General features: G+C 42.4%; 1 protein-coding gene across 2 annotated transcripts in view; it reads right to left on the reverse strand.

The window, feature by feature from the left end:
• The window catches only part of SLC26A7 (solute carrier family 26 member 7), a 139,625-nt gene that overhangs the window by 44,271 nt on the left and 78,149 nt on the right, over positions 1–17,205 (reverse strand). For both annotated transcript variants that reach the window (XM_084848013.1, XM_084848014.1), the window contains 4 exons: positions 16,991–17,143; positions 15,284–15,366; positions 4,733–4,880; positions 3,413–3,526 (listed from right to left, as the gene is read on the reverse strand). In XM_084848013.1, the coding sequence (XP_084704139.1) occupies positions 3,413–3,526; positions 4,733–4,880; positions 15,284–15,366; positions 16,991–17,143 (498 nt within the window). The remainder of the gene's footprint in view (positions 1–3,412; positions 3,527–4,732; positions 4,881–15,283; positions 15,367–16,990; positions 17,144–17,205) is intronic.

Below are 17,205 nucleotides of genomic sequence, written 5' to 3' on the forward strand. Positions count from 1 at the left end.
GTAACTCAGTGAAGCCATAAGCTATGCCGTGCAGGGCCACCCAAGATGGACAGGCCTTGGTGGAGAGTTCTGACAAAATGTGGTCCACTGGAGAAGGAAATGGCAACTCACTCCAATATTCTTGCCAAAAAAAACCCATGGAACATATCACAAGGCGAAAAGATATGACGCCGGAAGATGAGCCCCTCAGGTCGGAAGGTGTCCAATATACTACTGGGGAAGAGCAGAGGGCATTTCCAAGTAGCGCCAGAAAGAGTGAAGCGGCTGGGCCAAAGCCAAAAGGACACTCAGCTGTGGATGTGTCCGGTGGTGAAAAGTAAGTCCGATGCTGTAAAGAACAATATTGTTTAGGAACCTGGAATGTAGGATCAATGAATCAAGGTAAGCTGGAGGTGGTCAAACATGAGATGACAAGATTGAACATCGACATCTTGGGAATCAGCGAACTAAAATAGACAAGCATGGGAGAATTTAATTCAGGGGACCTTTGTATCTACTACTGTGGGCAAGAATCCCTTAGAAGAAATGGAGTAGCACTCATAGTCAACAAAAGGGTGGAAAAGGCAGTACTGGGGTACAATCTCAAAAATGACGGAATGATCTCAGTACAAATCCAAGGCAAACCATTCAACATCACAGTAATTCAAGTCTATGCCCCAACCACTGAGGCCGAAGAAGCTGAGGTTGATCGGTTCTATGAAGACCTACAACACCTTCTAGAAATAACAGCAAAAAGAGATGGCCTTTTCATCATAGGGGATTGCAATGACAAAGTAGGAAGTCAAGAAATCACTGGGATAGCAGGCAAGCATGGCCTTGGTGTACAAAATGAAGCAGGACAAAGGCTAATAGAGTTTTGCCAAGAGAACACGCTGATCATAGCAAACGCTCTTTTCCAACAGCACAAGAGGCAACTCTACACATGGACATCACCAGATGGTCAATATCGAAACCAGATTGATTATGTACTTTGCAGCCAAAGATGGAGAAGCTCTAAACAGTCAGTCAAAACAAGACCTGGAGCTGACTGTGGCTCAGATCATGAGCTTCTTCTTGCAAAATTTCAGCTTAAATTGAAGAACGTAGGGAAAACCACTAAACCATTCAGGTATGACCTCAATCATATCCCTTATCAATATACAGTGGAGGTGAGGAATAGATTTAAGGGATTAGACCTGATAGACAGAGTGTCTGAGGAACTATGGACAGAGGTCTGTAACATTGTTCAGGAGGCAGCAACTCAATCCATCCCAAAGAAAAAGAAATGCCAGAAAGCAAAGTGGCTGTCTGATGAGGCTTTACAAGTAGCTGAGGAAAGAAGGGAAGTGAAAAGCAAGGGAGAAAGGGGAAGATATACCCAATTGAATGCAGATTTCCAGAGAATAGCAAGGAGAGGCAAGAAGGCCTTCTTAAATGAACATCGCAAAGAAATCGAAGAAAACAGTAGAATGGGAAAGACTAGAGATCTCTTCAAGAAGATCAGAGAACTCAAGGGAACGTTTTGTGCAAAGACGGGCATGATAAAGGACAAAGAAGGTAGGGACCTAACAGAAGCAGATGAGATTAAGAAGAGGTGGAAAGAATACACAGAAGAACTATACAGGAAAGATCTGAATGTCCCTGATAGCCATGATAGTGCGGTCACTGAACTTGAGCCGGACATCCTAGAGAGTGAAGTCAAATGGGCCTTAGGAAGCATTACTAACAACAAAGCTAGCGGAGATGACAGTATTCCAGCTTAGCTATTTAAAATCCTAAAAGGTGATGCTGTTGAAGTGCTGCACTCAATATGCCAACAAATTTGGAACACTCAACAGTGGCCACAAGACTGGAAAAGGTCAGTTTACATTCCAGTTCCAAAGAAGGGCAATGCCAAAGAGTGTTCAAACTACTGTACAATTGCACTCATTTCACATGCCAGCAAGGTGATGCTCAAAATCCTACAAGCTAGGCTTCAGCAGTATGTGAACCGAGAACTTCCGGAAGTACAAGCTGGGTTTCGAAGAGGCAGAGGAACTAGAGATCAAATCGCCAACATTCGCTGGATCATGGAGAAAGCAAGAGAATTCCAGAAAAACGTCTATTTCTGCTTCATTGACTATGCTAAAGCCTTTGATTGTGTGGATCACAAGAAACTGTGGCAAATTCTGAAAGAGATGGGAGTACCAGACCACCTTATCTGTCTCCTGAGAAACCCGTACGAGGGTCAAGAAGCAACAGTAAGAACCAGACATGGAACAACCGATTGGTTCAAAATGGGGAAAGGAGTACGAGAAGGCTGTATATTGTCGCCCTGCCTATTTAATTTATATGCAGAGTACATCATGAGAAACGCCGGGTTGAATGAATCACAGGTCGGAATTAAGATTGCCGGGAGAATTATCAACAACCTCAGATATGCAGACGATACCACCCTAATAGTAGAAAGCGAAGAGGATCTAAAGAGCCTCTTGCTGAGGGTGAAAGTGAAGAGTGCAAAAGCTGGTTTGAAACTCAACATTAAAAAAACTAAAATCATGGCATCTGGCCCCATCACTTCCTGGCATATAGAAGGGGAAGAAATGGAAGCAGTGACAGATTTTATTTTCTTGGGCTCCAAGATCACCACAGATGGTGACTGTAGCCATGAATTAAAAGACGCTTGCTCCTTGGGAGGAAAGCTATGGCAAACCTAGACAGCATAGGAAGAAGCAGAGACATCACCTTGCCGACAAAGGTCCGTCTAATCAAAGCTATGGTTTTCCCAGTAGCAACGTATGGCTGTGAGAGATGGACTATAAGGAAGGCTGAGCGCCGAAGAATTGATGCTTTCGAACTGTGGTGCTAGAGAAGACTCTTATGAGTCCCCTGGACTGCAAGGAGGTCAAATCAGTCCATCCTAAAGGAAATCAACCCTGAGTGCTCATTGGAAGGACAGATACTGAAGCTGAATCTCAAATATTTTGGCCACCTAATGTGAAGAGAAAACTCACTGGAAAAGACCCTGATGCTGGGAAAGACTGAAGGCAAAAGGAGAAGGGGACGGCAGAGGATGAGATGGCTAGATAGCATCACCGATGCAATGAATATGGACTTGAGCACACTACAAGAGAGAGCGCAGGACAGGAAGGCCTGGTGTGCTATAGTCCATGGGGTCATGAAGAGTCGGACATGTCTGAACGACTGAACAACAACAACTCATTCTCCCTATACTGAATTGGCAGGCATTACTGTTGCTAAAGCAGCTTGGGAGAGTTAAGCTCACTTATTTTCCACTTCATCTTCCCAATGGCTGAGAGTATGAAATTCCCCTAAAGGTTTTTTTTTCATGAAAGATATCTCAAGAGCCCACCACTAATGACAATGTATGGCAGGGGCTAGAATTTTAAAGGCCAATATTCCCAACCCCACCCTGTCAACATGAATTGGTTACCTGAGTTTTTGCTCCAGTGCTGTACAGAAGTGCGGTACGCCCCATGGCTGCTGCACTTGGTATGCAAAAGAAAAACGAAGGGATCACATTGCTGAGGCCATGAGCCAAGAACTCCTGGAAAGTTTTGGAAAAGAATGTAAGCTCATAGGAAGAGTTTTGCTGGATCAGACCTAAAGTCCATCTAATAAAGCATCCTGTATCCTACAATGACCCACCAGTTGCTTCTGTGAAGCCCACCAGTCGGGATTGAAGGCTATAGCCCTTCACACTGTTGCTTCCCAACAGCTGGTATTAACTGGCTCATTGTTTCTGGACAGAGAGGTTCAACATAGCCATCATGGCTAATAGCCATTGGTAGACTTGTCCTCCATGAATTTTCGGAACCCTCCTTTGAAGCCATCCAGTGGTCATCACCATGTCTCATGCCTGTCACCATACACAATTATGCATTGTGTAAAGATGTTTCTTTCGTCCTAAGAGAACTGCTAATCAGTTAAACCATGCGTAATTTTACAAACCCTTCCCTCCCCTTCCAATACCTTGGCTTAAATCATCTTGTGCCTTAAAAACATAGATTAATATTTGTTAGTAGTTTAAAGGCTCCTTTGGTTTCCAAACAAATGCAAGAGTAATCATATAGCTGTTTCTAAAAGTGATGCACAGCAATAAGTGTTCTTATAATGTCACACTGTTTCATGGGTCTTTGCTTTTAAAAACATCAGAAAATTTATAGCTGAGTTCTCCCCTGTCTCCGGTGATCGAAATCATATATTTGTGTTTTGTTTTGTTAAAATATCCTGATCCATTACATGGGGATGGAATAGTTGTTTGAGATTTAGGCCAGCATGAGTATAATGCTGATAATAAAATCCATTTGTTTTATTGTTGGGAAACCTAGAGTGGTAAGGAATGAAGTACTCACTGCAAACAATAACAGTGAAATAATCACTGCACTAGTGATTATTACAAATCTGTTACTATGGATCTCTTGTCTTATAGATCTCTTGGCAGGCCTAGCATAGTCCAGGACCATACTCTGAAAAATTATTTGTTAATCTCTGGCCTAATTGTCTCAGTATCTAGAGGTTCCCCTGCAATTTAATCCAGGTACTCCCAATTATGTTTGGATCACTTTTGGAGGAGTCTTCCCATCTCTATTAACCACCCATCTCTACTAACATTACACCAGTGCAAATGCATCCTTAAGACTGACTGTATGAACGTATAATATTCCTGGTAGGTTTCCACTTGGAGCAAGTTTTATCAAAATGTGGTATTAGCGGAAACAGTGAATAACGACAACGGCAAAACACCCTTTACCTGGTTATCGTCCACAGAATAGTTGAACTTTTTAGCAGAGGCCTGTGCGAGGGCTAGCGATGCTACATAACCAACTAATGCCACTCCAAAAGCTTCTGTAACTACTTCAGGGAGGATATTCATGGGTGGAGTCCTTGGTGGAGGTATGCTGTAAAAGTAAGGACAATCCTATGTGGTGGAGGATGTTATGCATTAGAATAAGAAGGCAAATGTGCCAGTCATGACAAAGGTTTACTATCCAGACTTAGAAAACCACTGCCAAGCATGAATGCCACAGAGAAACCATCTGTACTGAAATAGAAATATATTATGAGCTTCTCCACATCAGGTTTTTTATCTCACAATTTTACCACAACTTCTGCTTCCGGATTCTTTGTAGGATTAAGATGGGCTCCTTCACACACACTTCCTGGGGGTTTGGGGGGCGGGGGAGGATTGGCTTTATCTGCAAGTTCTATATGTTTCATTATACAGCGACTAGATGGTGTTATAGCACTACTTCCTCTTTACATGGACAAATTCAAACCACTTCTTTTATTACCTCATTATCTCTATTTCAAATAAAGCCGCGGAAATGATCGGAAAGCATGAGAGAGGCGCTAGAGGTTGATGGCATCATGTAAAGGAGCCGCAAACTTCTGTGAGTAACCAATCTCAATCACAGGATAAAAGCCCCATGTGGAGAAGCCCTACAACTTTGCAGTCACATTGCTTATAACATTTGCAGGCATGCAGTGCATAAGGTAAAAGGGCCTCTTTATCCACACATTCTTTTTGTGTAACTAATATATTTCATTTGATGGGTACCAGGAAGAGGGCCTTTTCAGTGGTGGCTCCAGAACTGCGGAATTCCCTCTTTGGGGAATTTGGCCAGGCCCCCTTACTTTTAGCTTTAAAATGGTCGCTGAAGACATTAAAAAAAAAAAAAGCAAAGCTTTTTATTAACTATTTTCTGCTGGCCCTTACATGATTATTCTGATGAACTTTTTATTTGTTTTACTGTGTTTTAGCTGAAGTATTATTATTGCACAAGAGAAACCCTTGGCGTAGAAAGTTCTCAGTATGTTTCTGATTCTGAAAAATCACAGCATTGCAAGTTAGTTATTATATTTTTATTCCATCATTCATCCAAGGAGCACAGGTTTGCTGCCATATAGTGAATGGTCCAGAGTAAGCCAGTAAATGTTCATGGCTGAGAGGGCATCTGAATCAAGTCTCCATCAGAGCCAAGTTGGGCAGGGTACTAACTTTCTCTTGTAGTTTGGCTTGGACTCTCGGGGTCATTTGAAATTATTTGTTAATACAGAACTCAGCACAGAGCTGCAATGTAGTAACAAAAGGCGGCATGAGGACAACCTCATTCAAAGCGGCCGGAGGAAAAACAGACAGCTTATCGCAGAGACAACTGTACAATAGTAAATCTGTGAATGGAAGGGCTCCCACTAATTCAGTGCAGGCACTGAAATCTCAGTTCTGAAGGAATTTCCTGATTTTATAGCCACAAAACCACAATCTACTCTTCCTTTTCAATTTTAAGCTTTGTTTAAGGAGAATAATTTTCAAGCAGCATCTGCATTCTTCAGTACGACGATGTCTGCCAAATATCAAAATGTGCTGCCTTGTCTGCTGTTATTTAATAAAGCTGCACTGATATACTGAAATAGTAGTAATTCATATTGAAGGTTGTGAAGGTTTGAGGCCTACAAAGGCAAGGAAAAGAAAAAGTTCTGGCATCGAGGCCTGGGGGTTTTTTTGTTGGGAAGGGGTATCCCTGAGAGGAATAATTTCATTTCCCCGGTAAGTTTCATTTTCCTGAGTTAGGTTTCATTTCTCCAGGTTTGAAACAGTACTTTCAATTTTGGGGGAGGAAGGGATAAAAAGAGGAAGACCAGAGCAAGAAGAAGAAGCCTGAAGACGTCTAAGTGCAGCTAGGGTAGAGGAACTTGCATTTTTGCTACCTTTATTTTCTCTTAATGCCTTTTGTATCACTCAGCTCTATTCTGTAAATACCTTTATTTGCAATGTTGTTGTTGTTTATTGGGTCAGTCGCTTCCGACTCTTTGTGACTTCATGGACCAGCCCACGCCAGAGCTTCCTGGCAGCTGTCGCCACCCCCAGCTCCCCCAAGGTCGAGTCCGTCACCTCCAGAATATCATCCATCCATCTTGCCCTTGGTCGGCCCCTCTTCCTTTTGCCTTCCACTTTCCCTAGCATCAGCATTTTCTCCAGGGTATCCTGTCTTCTCATTATGTGGCCAAAGTACTTCAGTTTTGCCTTTAATATCATTCCCTCAAGTGAGCAGCCTGGCTCTATTTCCTGGAGTATGGACTGGTTGGATCTTCTTGCAGTCCAAGGCACTCTCAGAATTTTCCTCCAGCACCACAGTTCAAAAGCATCTATCTTCCTTCGCTCAGCCTTCCTTATGGTCCAGCTCTCGCAGCCATAGGTTACTACGGGGAATACCATTGCTTTAACTATGCAGACCTTTTTTGTCAGTGTGATGTCTCTGCTCTTCACTATTTTATCAAGATTTGTCATTGCTGTCCTCCCAAGAAGTAAATGTCTTCTGATTTCCCAGCTGCAGTCAGCGTCTGCAGTAATCTTTGCGTCTAGAAAGACAAAGTCTGTCACTGCCTCCACGTTTTCTCCCTCTATTGGCCAGTTATCAATCAAGCTCATTGCCATAATCTTGGTTTTTTTGAGGTTTAACTGCAACCCAGCTTTTGCACTTTCTTCTTTCACCTTCGTCATGAGGTTCCTCAGCTCCTCCTCGCTTTCAGCCATCAAAGTGGTATCATCTGCATATCGGAGATTGTTAATGTTTCTTCCAGCGATTTTAACTCCAGCCTTGGCTTCATCAAGCCCAGCACGTCGCATGATGTGTTCTGCGTACAGGTTGAATAGGTAGGGTGAGAGTATACAACCCTGCCGTACTCCTTTCCCAATTTTAAAGCAGTCCGTTGTTCCGTGGTCTGTTCTTACCGTTACTAATTGGTCGTTATACAGATTCCTCAGGAGGCAGACAAGAGGACTTGGTATCCCCATACCACCAAGAACTTGCCATGATTTGTTATGATCCACACAGTCAAAGGCTTTAGAATAGTCAATAAAACAGAAATAGATGTTTTTCTGAAACTCCCTGGCTTTGTCCATTATCCAGCGGATATTGGCAATTTCGTCTCTAGTTCCTCTGCCTTTTCTAAACCCAGCTTGTACATCTGGCAATTCTTGTTCCATGAATTGCTGGAGTCTACCTTGCAAGATCTTGAGCATGACCTTACTGGCATGTGAAATAAGTGCCACTGTTCAATAGTTTGAACATTCTTTGGTGCTTCCCTTTTTTGGTATGGGGATATAGGTTGATTTTTTTCCAATCTGGTGGCCATTCTTGTGTTTTCCAAATTTGCTGGCATATGGCATGCATCACCTTGACAGCATCATATTGCAAGAATTTAAACAGTTCAGCTGGGATACCGTCATCTCCTGCTGCCTTGTTATTAGCAATGCTTCTTAAGGCCCATTCAACCTCACTCTTCAGGATGTCTGGCTCTAGCTCACTGACCACACCGTCAAATCTATCCCCAATATTATTATCCTTCCTATACAGATCTTCCATATATTCTTGCCACCTTTTCTTGATCTCTTCTGCTTCTGTTAGGTCCTTGCCATCTTGGTTTTTGATCATACCCATTTTTGCCTGGAATTTACCTCCAATGTTTCTAATTTTCTGAAAGAGGTCTCTTGTCCTTCCTCTTCTATTATCTTCTTCCGCTTCCAAGCATTGCTTGTTTAAAATAATTCCTTATCTCTTCTGGCTAACCTCTGGAATTTTGCATTTAATTGGGCATATCTTCCCCTATCGTTGTTGCCTTTTGCTTTCCTTCTTTCTTGGGCTGTTTCCAGTGTCTTAGCAGACAGCCATCTTGCCTTCTTGGTTTTCTTTTTCTTTGGGATGTTTTTTGTTGCCACCTCCTGAACAATGCTGTGAACTTCTGTCCATAGTTCTTCCGGGACCCTATCTACTAAATCTAGTCCCTTAAATCTATTCTTCACTTCCACTGCATATTCATGAGGAATACTAGTGAGCTCATATCGAACTGATCTGTGGGTCTTCCCTATTCTCTTTAGACTGATTCTAAATTGTGCAATAAAAAGTTCGTGATCTGAACTACAATCAGCTCCAGGTCTTGTTTTTACCAACTGCATAGATGTCCGCCACCTTTGGCTACAAAGGATGTAGTCAATCTGATTGGCAATTTGCTTGTTTTAATTTACCGGTAAACTGTTGTGGCTAACACCCAGGTGTCTAAAGTGCCAGTCACCCCATGTATACAGCCTGAAGCCTACAGCCTATTGGGAAGGGGATGTTTAAAAAAAGGAAGGTGAGACCCTTAAGGAGGCAAGTGATCCTTAAGGAGTTGTTCAGGGGGTCCAGGTCATAAGGGGAACCCTGACAAAGGTCTTTGCCTTTCTCTCATTTCTGAATTTCACATATTCCCAACCAACCAAAGCCCTTTTCAGATGGTCAAAATCCTGAACATGTGAAGAGGAAAAAGGATTATGGCTGCTAACCCTGACCCCCACATATTGACAATTCCTTTGTGAAAAGATTCTGTGCGAGTATAACTTACCTGCTTTGCAGGATCCACAATCTGATGGAGAAAGCCAATATTTATGCAACTTGCATCCCTGACATGGAGGTCAGGGTTAAGCTCTGTCTACACAGGAACTGTCACATATTGGGGTTGGGGATGGGACTGTAGGCACAATCCCGCTTCCCCCTCTAGATATTCAGCTTTCCTACATTTCAATCATCTGAAAAATGCTAATATTAAACCCCACAAGCCCAAGTATACAAAGAGAGGTTTCACAGGTTGGACATTCCGTTCTGGAAAACCCGAGTCAACGAAGGAACTCATTTTAAATCTTATAGTTATAGAACAAGTACCATAAGAACCTGGGAGGCATCACTGCATGGATCACATGTGGACACCATGCGGCCCTCAGCCACTCTCCATGTGGCCCAGCAGAGCCCCCCCTCCTTTCCTCCACAGCCCAAGCTGATCAGCCAAAGACCATTGTTCTGGTAACGCTATTCATTTTACCTCTCCCCGTCCTAGCAATGCTGTTGAGATAGCTGTTTCCCTGCTGCTTAAAGCTGGGCTCATGCTAAGAGCAGCAGAGAAATGGCAATTTTGATCAGGATCACTAGAGGGGAGAGGCATTCTCTCTCTCTCTCTCTCTCTCTCACACACACACACACACACACACACACACCAGTAATGCCATCCCCTGATCTTAGCAGCTGTGTGTGCATGTGCCCCTAACCCACCATCTGGCCCCACATGCGGTCCTCAGGACCAAAAAGGTTGCCCACCCTTGCATGATAGGATATGTCTGTCTACCAGTGATGTACTTATTTCTGTGTTCTCTCCGTGCTCTTAACTGCAATCTCTCCTAAGGTCTGTAGTGGAATGGGAGTCTACCTGGTGAATCAGTAACTGTTTAGAAACTTCTGTGTAACAAGGTTAGGGAATGATTGGTTTTTGCATTGGCCAGGACCTACAGTAGCCTTCCCCAACCTGGTGCCCTCCAGATGTTTTGGACTACAACTCTCAGGATGCCTGACGATTAGCCATGCTGGCTAGGGCTGATGGGAGATGAAGTGTTTCTCAGACAGCAGTTCCCCACAGCATATACTTCCAAAAGTAAAGTCTCAAAAAGAATTGCTGTATGTCCTGACCAGTGCAAAAACCTGTCATTCTCTACATAGAATTCCCTAAACAGTTACTGATTCCCCAGATAGAAAGAGGCCTAGAATATCAGGTCCCAACTTAAATGAGCACTGGAACCATCAAGAAGAAGAAAATAAATAATACTAGTAATATAGTGTTTCTCTTAGATGCCCTATGCCATAGGTTTGTGATAGATAGTTTGTAATACGGCCATTTCACCTCAAAATCTCTTGAAAACTATTGTCTCCTCCAGCCTTTGGGTGAATCTTGGAATTATACTGACAGAAGGACTGTGTTAATTGTCTTTCTTTTTCCAGACCTGCTTCATTTCCCAAGTTCTGCTCTGGAAATTCTAGTCTTATTTTTAAAAAGCAAAGTAGTATGATAGTTGTTATTACTACTAGTTGCAACAGTAATAGTAGTAGAAGTAATACTAAGCAGTAGGCAATGCTGCCTGTGCACCAGTGGAACCCACTACCGGCACAACGAGAAGCTTGTTGTTGTTGTTGTTCAATCATTAAGTCATGTCTGACTCTTCGTGACCCCATGGACCATAGCACGCCAGGCCTTCCTGTCCTCCGCTCTCTCCCGGAGCGTGCTCAACTTCATATTCATTGCATCGGTGATGCTATCTAGCCATCTCATCCTCTGCCGTCCCCTTCTCCTTTTGCCTTCAGTCTTTCCCAGCATCAGGGTCTTTTCCAGTGAGTTTTCTCTTCACATTAGGTGGCCAAAATATTTGAGATTCAGCTTCAGTATCTGTCCTTCCAATGAGCACTCACGGTTGATTTCCTTTAGGATGGACTGATTTGACCTCCTTGCAGTCCAGGGGACTCATAAGAGTCTTCTCTAGCACCACAGTTCGAAAGCATCAATTCTTCGGCGCTCAGCCTTCCTTATAGTCCATCTCTCACAGCCATACGTTGCTACTGGGAAAACCATAGCTTTGATTAGACGGACCTTTGTTGGCAAGGTGATGTCTCTGCTTCTTACTATGCTGTCTAGGTTTGCCAAAGCTTTCCTCCCAAGGAGCAAGCGTCTTTTAATTCATGGCTACAGTCACCATCTGTGGTGATCTTGGAGCCCAAGAAAGTAAAACCTGTCACTGCTTCCATTTCTTCCCCTTCTATATGCCAGGAAGTGATGGGGCCAGATGCCATGATTTTAGTTTTTTTAATGTTGAGTTTCAAACCAGCTTTTGCACTCTCCACTTTCACTCTCAACAAGAGGCGCTCTTTAGATCCTCTTCGCTTTCTACTATTAGGGTGGTATCGTCTGCGTATCTGAGGTTGTTGATAATTCTCCCGGCAATCTTAATTCCGACCTGTGATTCATCCAGCCTGGCGTTTCTCATGATGTACTCTGCATATAAGTTAAATAAGCAGGGAGACAATATGCTGCCTTCTTGTACTCCTTTCCCCATTTTGAACCATTCGGTTGTTCCATGTCTGGTTCTTACTGTTGCTTCTTGACCCTCGTACAGGTTTCTCAGGAGACAGGTAAGGTGGTCTGGTACTCCCATCTCTTTCAGAATTTGCCACAGTTTCTTGTGATCCACACAATCAAAGGCTTTAGCGTAGTCAATGAAGCAGAAATAGACGTTTTTCTGGAATTCTCTTGCTTTCTCCATGATCCAGCGAATGTTGGCGATTTGATCTCTAGTTCCTCTGCCTCTGTGAAACCCAGCTTGTACTTCCCATAGTTCTCGGTTCACATACTGCTGAAGCCTAGCTTGTAGGATTTTGAGCATCACCTTGCTGGCATGTGAAATGAGTGCAATTGTACAGTAGTTTGAACACTCTTTGGCATTGCCCTTCTTTGGAACTGGAATGTAAACTGACCTTTTCCAGTCTTGTGGCCACTGTTGAGTGTTCCAAATTTTTTGGCATATTGAGTGCAGCACTTTAACAGCATCATCTTTTAGGATTTTAAATAGCTAAGCTGGAATACTGTCATCTCTGCTAGCTTTGTTGTTAGTAATGCTTCCTAAGGCCCATTTGACTTCACTCTCTAGGATGTCCAGCTCAAGTTCAGTGACCGCACTATCATGGCTATCAGGGACATTCAGATCTTCCCTGTATAGTTCTTCTGTGTATTCTTGCCACCTCTTCTTAATCTCATCTGCTTCTGTTAAGTCCTTGCCTTCTTTGTCCTTTATCATGCCCATCTTTGACCAAACCGTTCCCTTGAGATCTCCGATTTTCTTGAAGAGATCTCTAGTCTTTCCCATTCTCTTGTTTTCCTCAATTTCTTTTCATTGTTCATTTAAGAAGGCCTTCTTGTCTCTCCTTGCTATTCTCTGGAAATCTGCATTCAGTTGGATATATCTTCCCCTTTCTCCCTTGCTTTTCGCTTCCCTTCTTTCGTGAGCTACTTGTAAAGTCTCATCAGACAGCCACTTTGCTTTCTGGCATTTATTTTTCTTTGAGATGGATTTAGTTGCTGTCTCCTGAACAATGTTATGGACCTCAATCCATAGTTCCTCAGGCACTCTGTCTATCAGGTCTAACCCCTTAAATCTATTCCTCACCTCTACTGTATATTCATAAGGGATATGTTTTAGGTCATACCTGAATGGTTTAGTGGTTTTCCCTACGTTCTTCAATTTAAGCCAAAATTTTGCAACAAGAAGGTCATGATCTGAGCCACAGTCAGCTCCAGGTCTTGTTTTACTGACTGTATAGAGCTTCTCCATCTTTGGCTGCAAAGTACATAATCAATCTGGTTTCGATATTGACCATCTGGTGATGTCCATGTGTAGAGTCGCCTCTTGTGCTGTTTGAAAAGAGTGTTTGCCATGATCAGCGTGTTCTCTTGGCAAAACTCTATTAGCCTTTATCCAGCTTCATTTTGTACACCAAGGCCATGCTTGCCTGTTATCCCAGTGATTTCTTGACTTCCTACTTTGTCATTGCAATCCCCTATGATGAAGAGGACATATTTTTTTGGTGTTAGCTCTAGAAGGTGTTGTAGGTCTTCATAGAACCGATCAACCTCAGCTTCTTCAGCCTCAGTGGTTGGGGCATGGACTTGAATTACTGCAATGTTGAATGGTTTGCCTCGGATTCGTACTGAGATCATTCTATCGTTTTTGAGACTGTACCCCAGTACTGCTTTTCCCACCCTTTTATTGACTATGAGTGCTACTCCATTTCTTCTAAGGGATTCTTGCCCAGAGTAGTAGATATAATGGTGACCTGAATTAAATTCGCCCATGCTTGTCCATTTTAGTTCGCTGATTCCCAAGATGTCGATGTTCAATCTTGCCATCTCATGTTTGACCACCTCCAGCTTACCTTGATTCATTGATCTTACATTCCAGGTTCCTAAACAATATTGTTCTTTACAGCATCGGATTTTCTTTTCACCACCAGACACATCCACAGCTGAGTGTCCTTTCAGCTTTGGCCCAGCCGCTTCACTCTTTCTAGCGCAACTTGGAAATTCCCTCTGCTCTTCCCCAGTAGTATATTGGACACCTTCCGACCTGAGAAGCTCATCTTCCGGCGTCATATCTTTTCACCTTGTGATACGTTCCATGGGGTTTTCTTGGCAAGAATACTGGAGTGGGTTGCCATTTCCTTCTCCAGTGGACCACATTTTGTCAGAACTCTCTGCCATGACCTGTCCACCTTGGGTGGCCCTGCATGGCATAGCTTATGGCTTCACTGAGTTACGCAGGCCCCTTCGCCACAACAAGGCAGTGATCCATGAAGGGGAACAAGAAGCTAGTCCTTCCTAAAGCAGCTGTTAACGAGCCAGAACACTCATTTCCAGAACAGAACAGGTCAGCAGAGAACACAGAAGGGAGTGCTAGAAATTCTGCTCATTTCTGGGGTGGCTCTAGGAAACTTTGGCTTCCTTTTGCACTGGCAATGGGTCCCACTGGTGCAACATAATAGATGGAGGTGCATGGATACTGCCCATTGAGTTCAGCCTCACAGGTCTAATGCTAGCTCAAATATCAAATAGCTGTGTTATCCTTCCATTTCTTCTTGTATGTGAAATTACCCTTTTGGCTATCAGTGGCAGATCATTAAAAAAAAAGTCAATTAATCCTTTAAACATCATTTAGCAATTTTTCATCTTCATTAGCGGCTTTAAAACAAAATGAAGAACAAAAGCATAGACTCCCTTACTGTTGAATATCTATACATATTAGAACGTTTCATTAGCCCATCTGCCTTTGGTCGATCAAGACCACACATGAAACCTTTCTAACCCACTAGCAGAGAGTAACCTTAAAGATGTGCTGTATACACACTCCTACAGTTCTTTGCTATTTATAAAGGGAGGATGTCTGGCCTTTAGCTAATACAACCTAAGTAATTTCAGATATCATACAACTTCTTGTTCTTATTCTATAAAATAAAGCAGCATTCATATTCACCAGAAGAACTGGACCTACATTACATACACAGTTCCACTCTCTCTGATGTTGCTTCTATATAGGTTCCTTGTTCAGCAAGACAGAATTTCCTTGGCTTTTCATATTATCTTAAGGCACAATCCTATGCATGTTTAGACAGAAAAAAATGTCCTACAACTGTTGGCTGGAAATGCTGGGAATAGTAGGACTTGCATGTGTCTGAATATGCATAGATTGTGCCCTTAACTTTTTTTCCTGAAATGTTCTTATCACTGAATTTATGCAGACTGTGCATTAGTATTATCATTATCATTATTTTAAAGTGCGTTCTACTGCTTACGATCAGAGTACATTAACGACAACTACAAGGAAATAGAAAACATTCTGAAAATGCATATATTATATATACACACACACACACACACAAGCATATAAAGAACATGTTACCCTTCTGGAATATGTCCCACAACTTCCAGGCCATAGTTGTGCTCCATATCAGCAGAATAGCAGGCAGCAGAGAAAGCAATTATCTATTGATCAAGCAATGACAAAAAATAAGTGCCCTGGAAGAAGGTAATAAATAAAAAACGTGTTCTTGTTTAGGCATGATTAAACTTCTCAGTGGATAGCATTTAACACATACAGTAAGAATGTGCAGTGAACTACAATATGGGCCAAAGTACTTTTCTAATAATCATGTTCGTGTAGTTGAGCCTGCAATTTTTCTTTACTTTTCTGTAAACGTGTGCGGTCCCGATCCAGATCAGAACCATGCTGCTTCAGGAGAAGAGGGTTTAAGCTCCCCCTGCCCAATAACCCCCCCCCCAATTCAGCACACACCCTGTACCAGACCTAGGTCAGGATGAGGTGGAACCTTTGGAGGCCTCCAAGTTTGCTAGGGAATTTGAGAAAAAAAGTCACTCATATTCACTTTGAACTTCCAGTGCCGGTGTCCAGAGCACCACCTAGTCTAGTTATGTGGGCAACTGCGGCGGGGGGGAGCATTTTTGTCCCCCAACACACACACCCCCATTGGCTACATTCCTGCTGCCACTGCTGGCACCCCACAGAATTCCATGGGGCACCAAAGGTGGTGACAAAAATAATCAGTGGTTTGCCATGGAAATTCAGCAGCAAATCACTACAGAGTGATATGTAACTCAAATTTAGCTTGTTCTCAAGCTAAATTTGACATATTTACTGCTCTGTAATGGTAAACAGACAGTTTTTTGCCATCACAAATTTCAGAGGTGCAGCGGAGGCAGTGGGCAGCAGGAGACACATGTGGCCTTTAGGCCACGTGTTGCCCACGTGTTAACCATTCCTATTGTAGTTGATGTTGTTGTTTGATTATTTTTATTGTTTACTGTATTAGGACTTTTGATTATATTTTATATATTGCTTTAATATCGTAAGATGAAAGGTGGTATAAAAATATTTGATGATGATGAAGATGATGATAATACAAAAGGCAACCAATTTGTATCTGACATAATTCCAGATTCAGAGTTTCTAGTGTGTAATCATATGCACAGACGGCATTTATGTGCACACGAGTGGGCCCTATTAATTTTAACGGAGATACCCAGTGCATTCACATACAGGTATGAATGCACAGATGAGGTCCTGCCATCAAAATTCGTCAGGAAATATTTGCATGGGGGGGAGGGGGCTTGGATCTTGCATCATGCTCCTACGCCTGTAAACCACCTACATCAGAGCCACCGTATGTATTTACATTGTACACTGAGGGTAGTTTTGCCTACAAATGAAGCAGATCAATATACTTTATTAACATGCCATTTTGTCAGTGGGAAAACCTGGCCGCCACTACAAAAATTAAACATCACAGTTTTGGCATCATGATATTGCTTGGCGAGCAATATTAACGAGCATAAATAATGTTTATAATCCTCAGAACTGAAGCCAGACGATTGTCATTTTCCTTTGTGCAGTATTTATTTAATACTATTTTTATGACAAAATTTTCTGAGAAACAGCGCCCTTGTATTTATTTAAACAGTTCACACCATTATCATGATGGCAAAACCATACCAGTATTAGGGCAGAGGTTTGTTCTGCATTAAATAAATGGCAGGCAGCACGAGTTCCAGAAGATTAAAAGTACAAAGCAATACCTAATTTTATACTTACCAAGACCAAATCAATGGGAAGAACCACTTTAATTTTTCTTTTAAATTTTTCATTCAGTTCTTTAACCAGAATGAGAATTGCAATGCTCAGTACAGAGAGGAACAGCGCTTCCAGCTGAATGGATTTGATGTTTTCAAAGATGTAGGCATAAATCTGTAGTAGAAAGGAAGATATAACTTCATCCATAAACAACAATTGTTTAATCCAAGTGATTA

The sequence above is a fragment of the Heloderma suspectum genome, chromosome 4 (assembly GCF_057233095.1).
Source record: "Heloderma suspectum isolate Gila_16-S chromosome 4, 16-S_ref, whole genome shotgun sequence".
NCBI lineage: Eukaryota > Metazoa > Chordata > Lepidosauria > Squamata > Helodermatidae > Heloderma > Heloderma suspectum.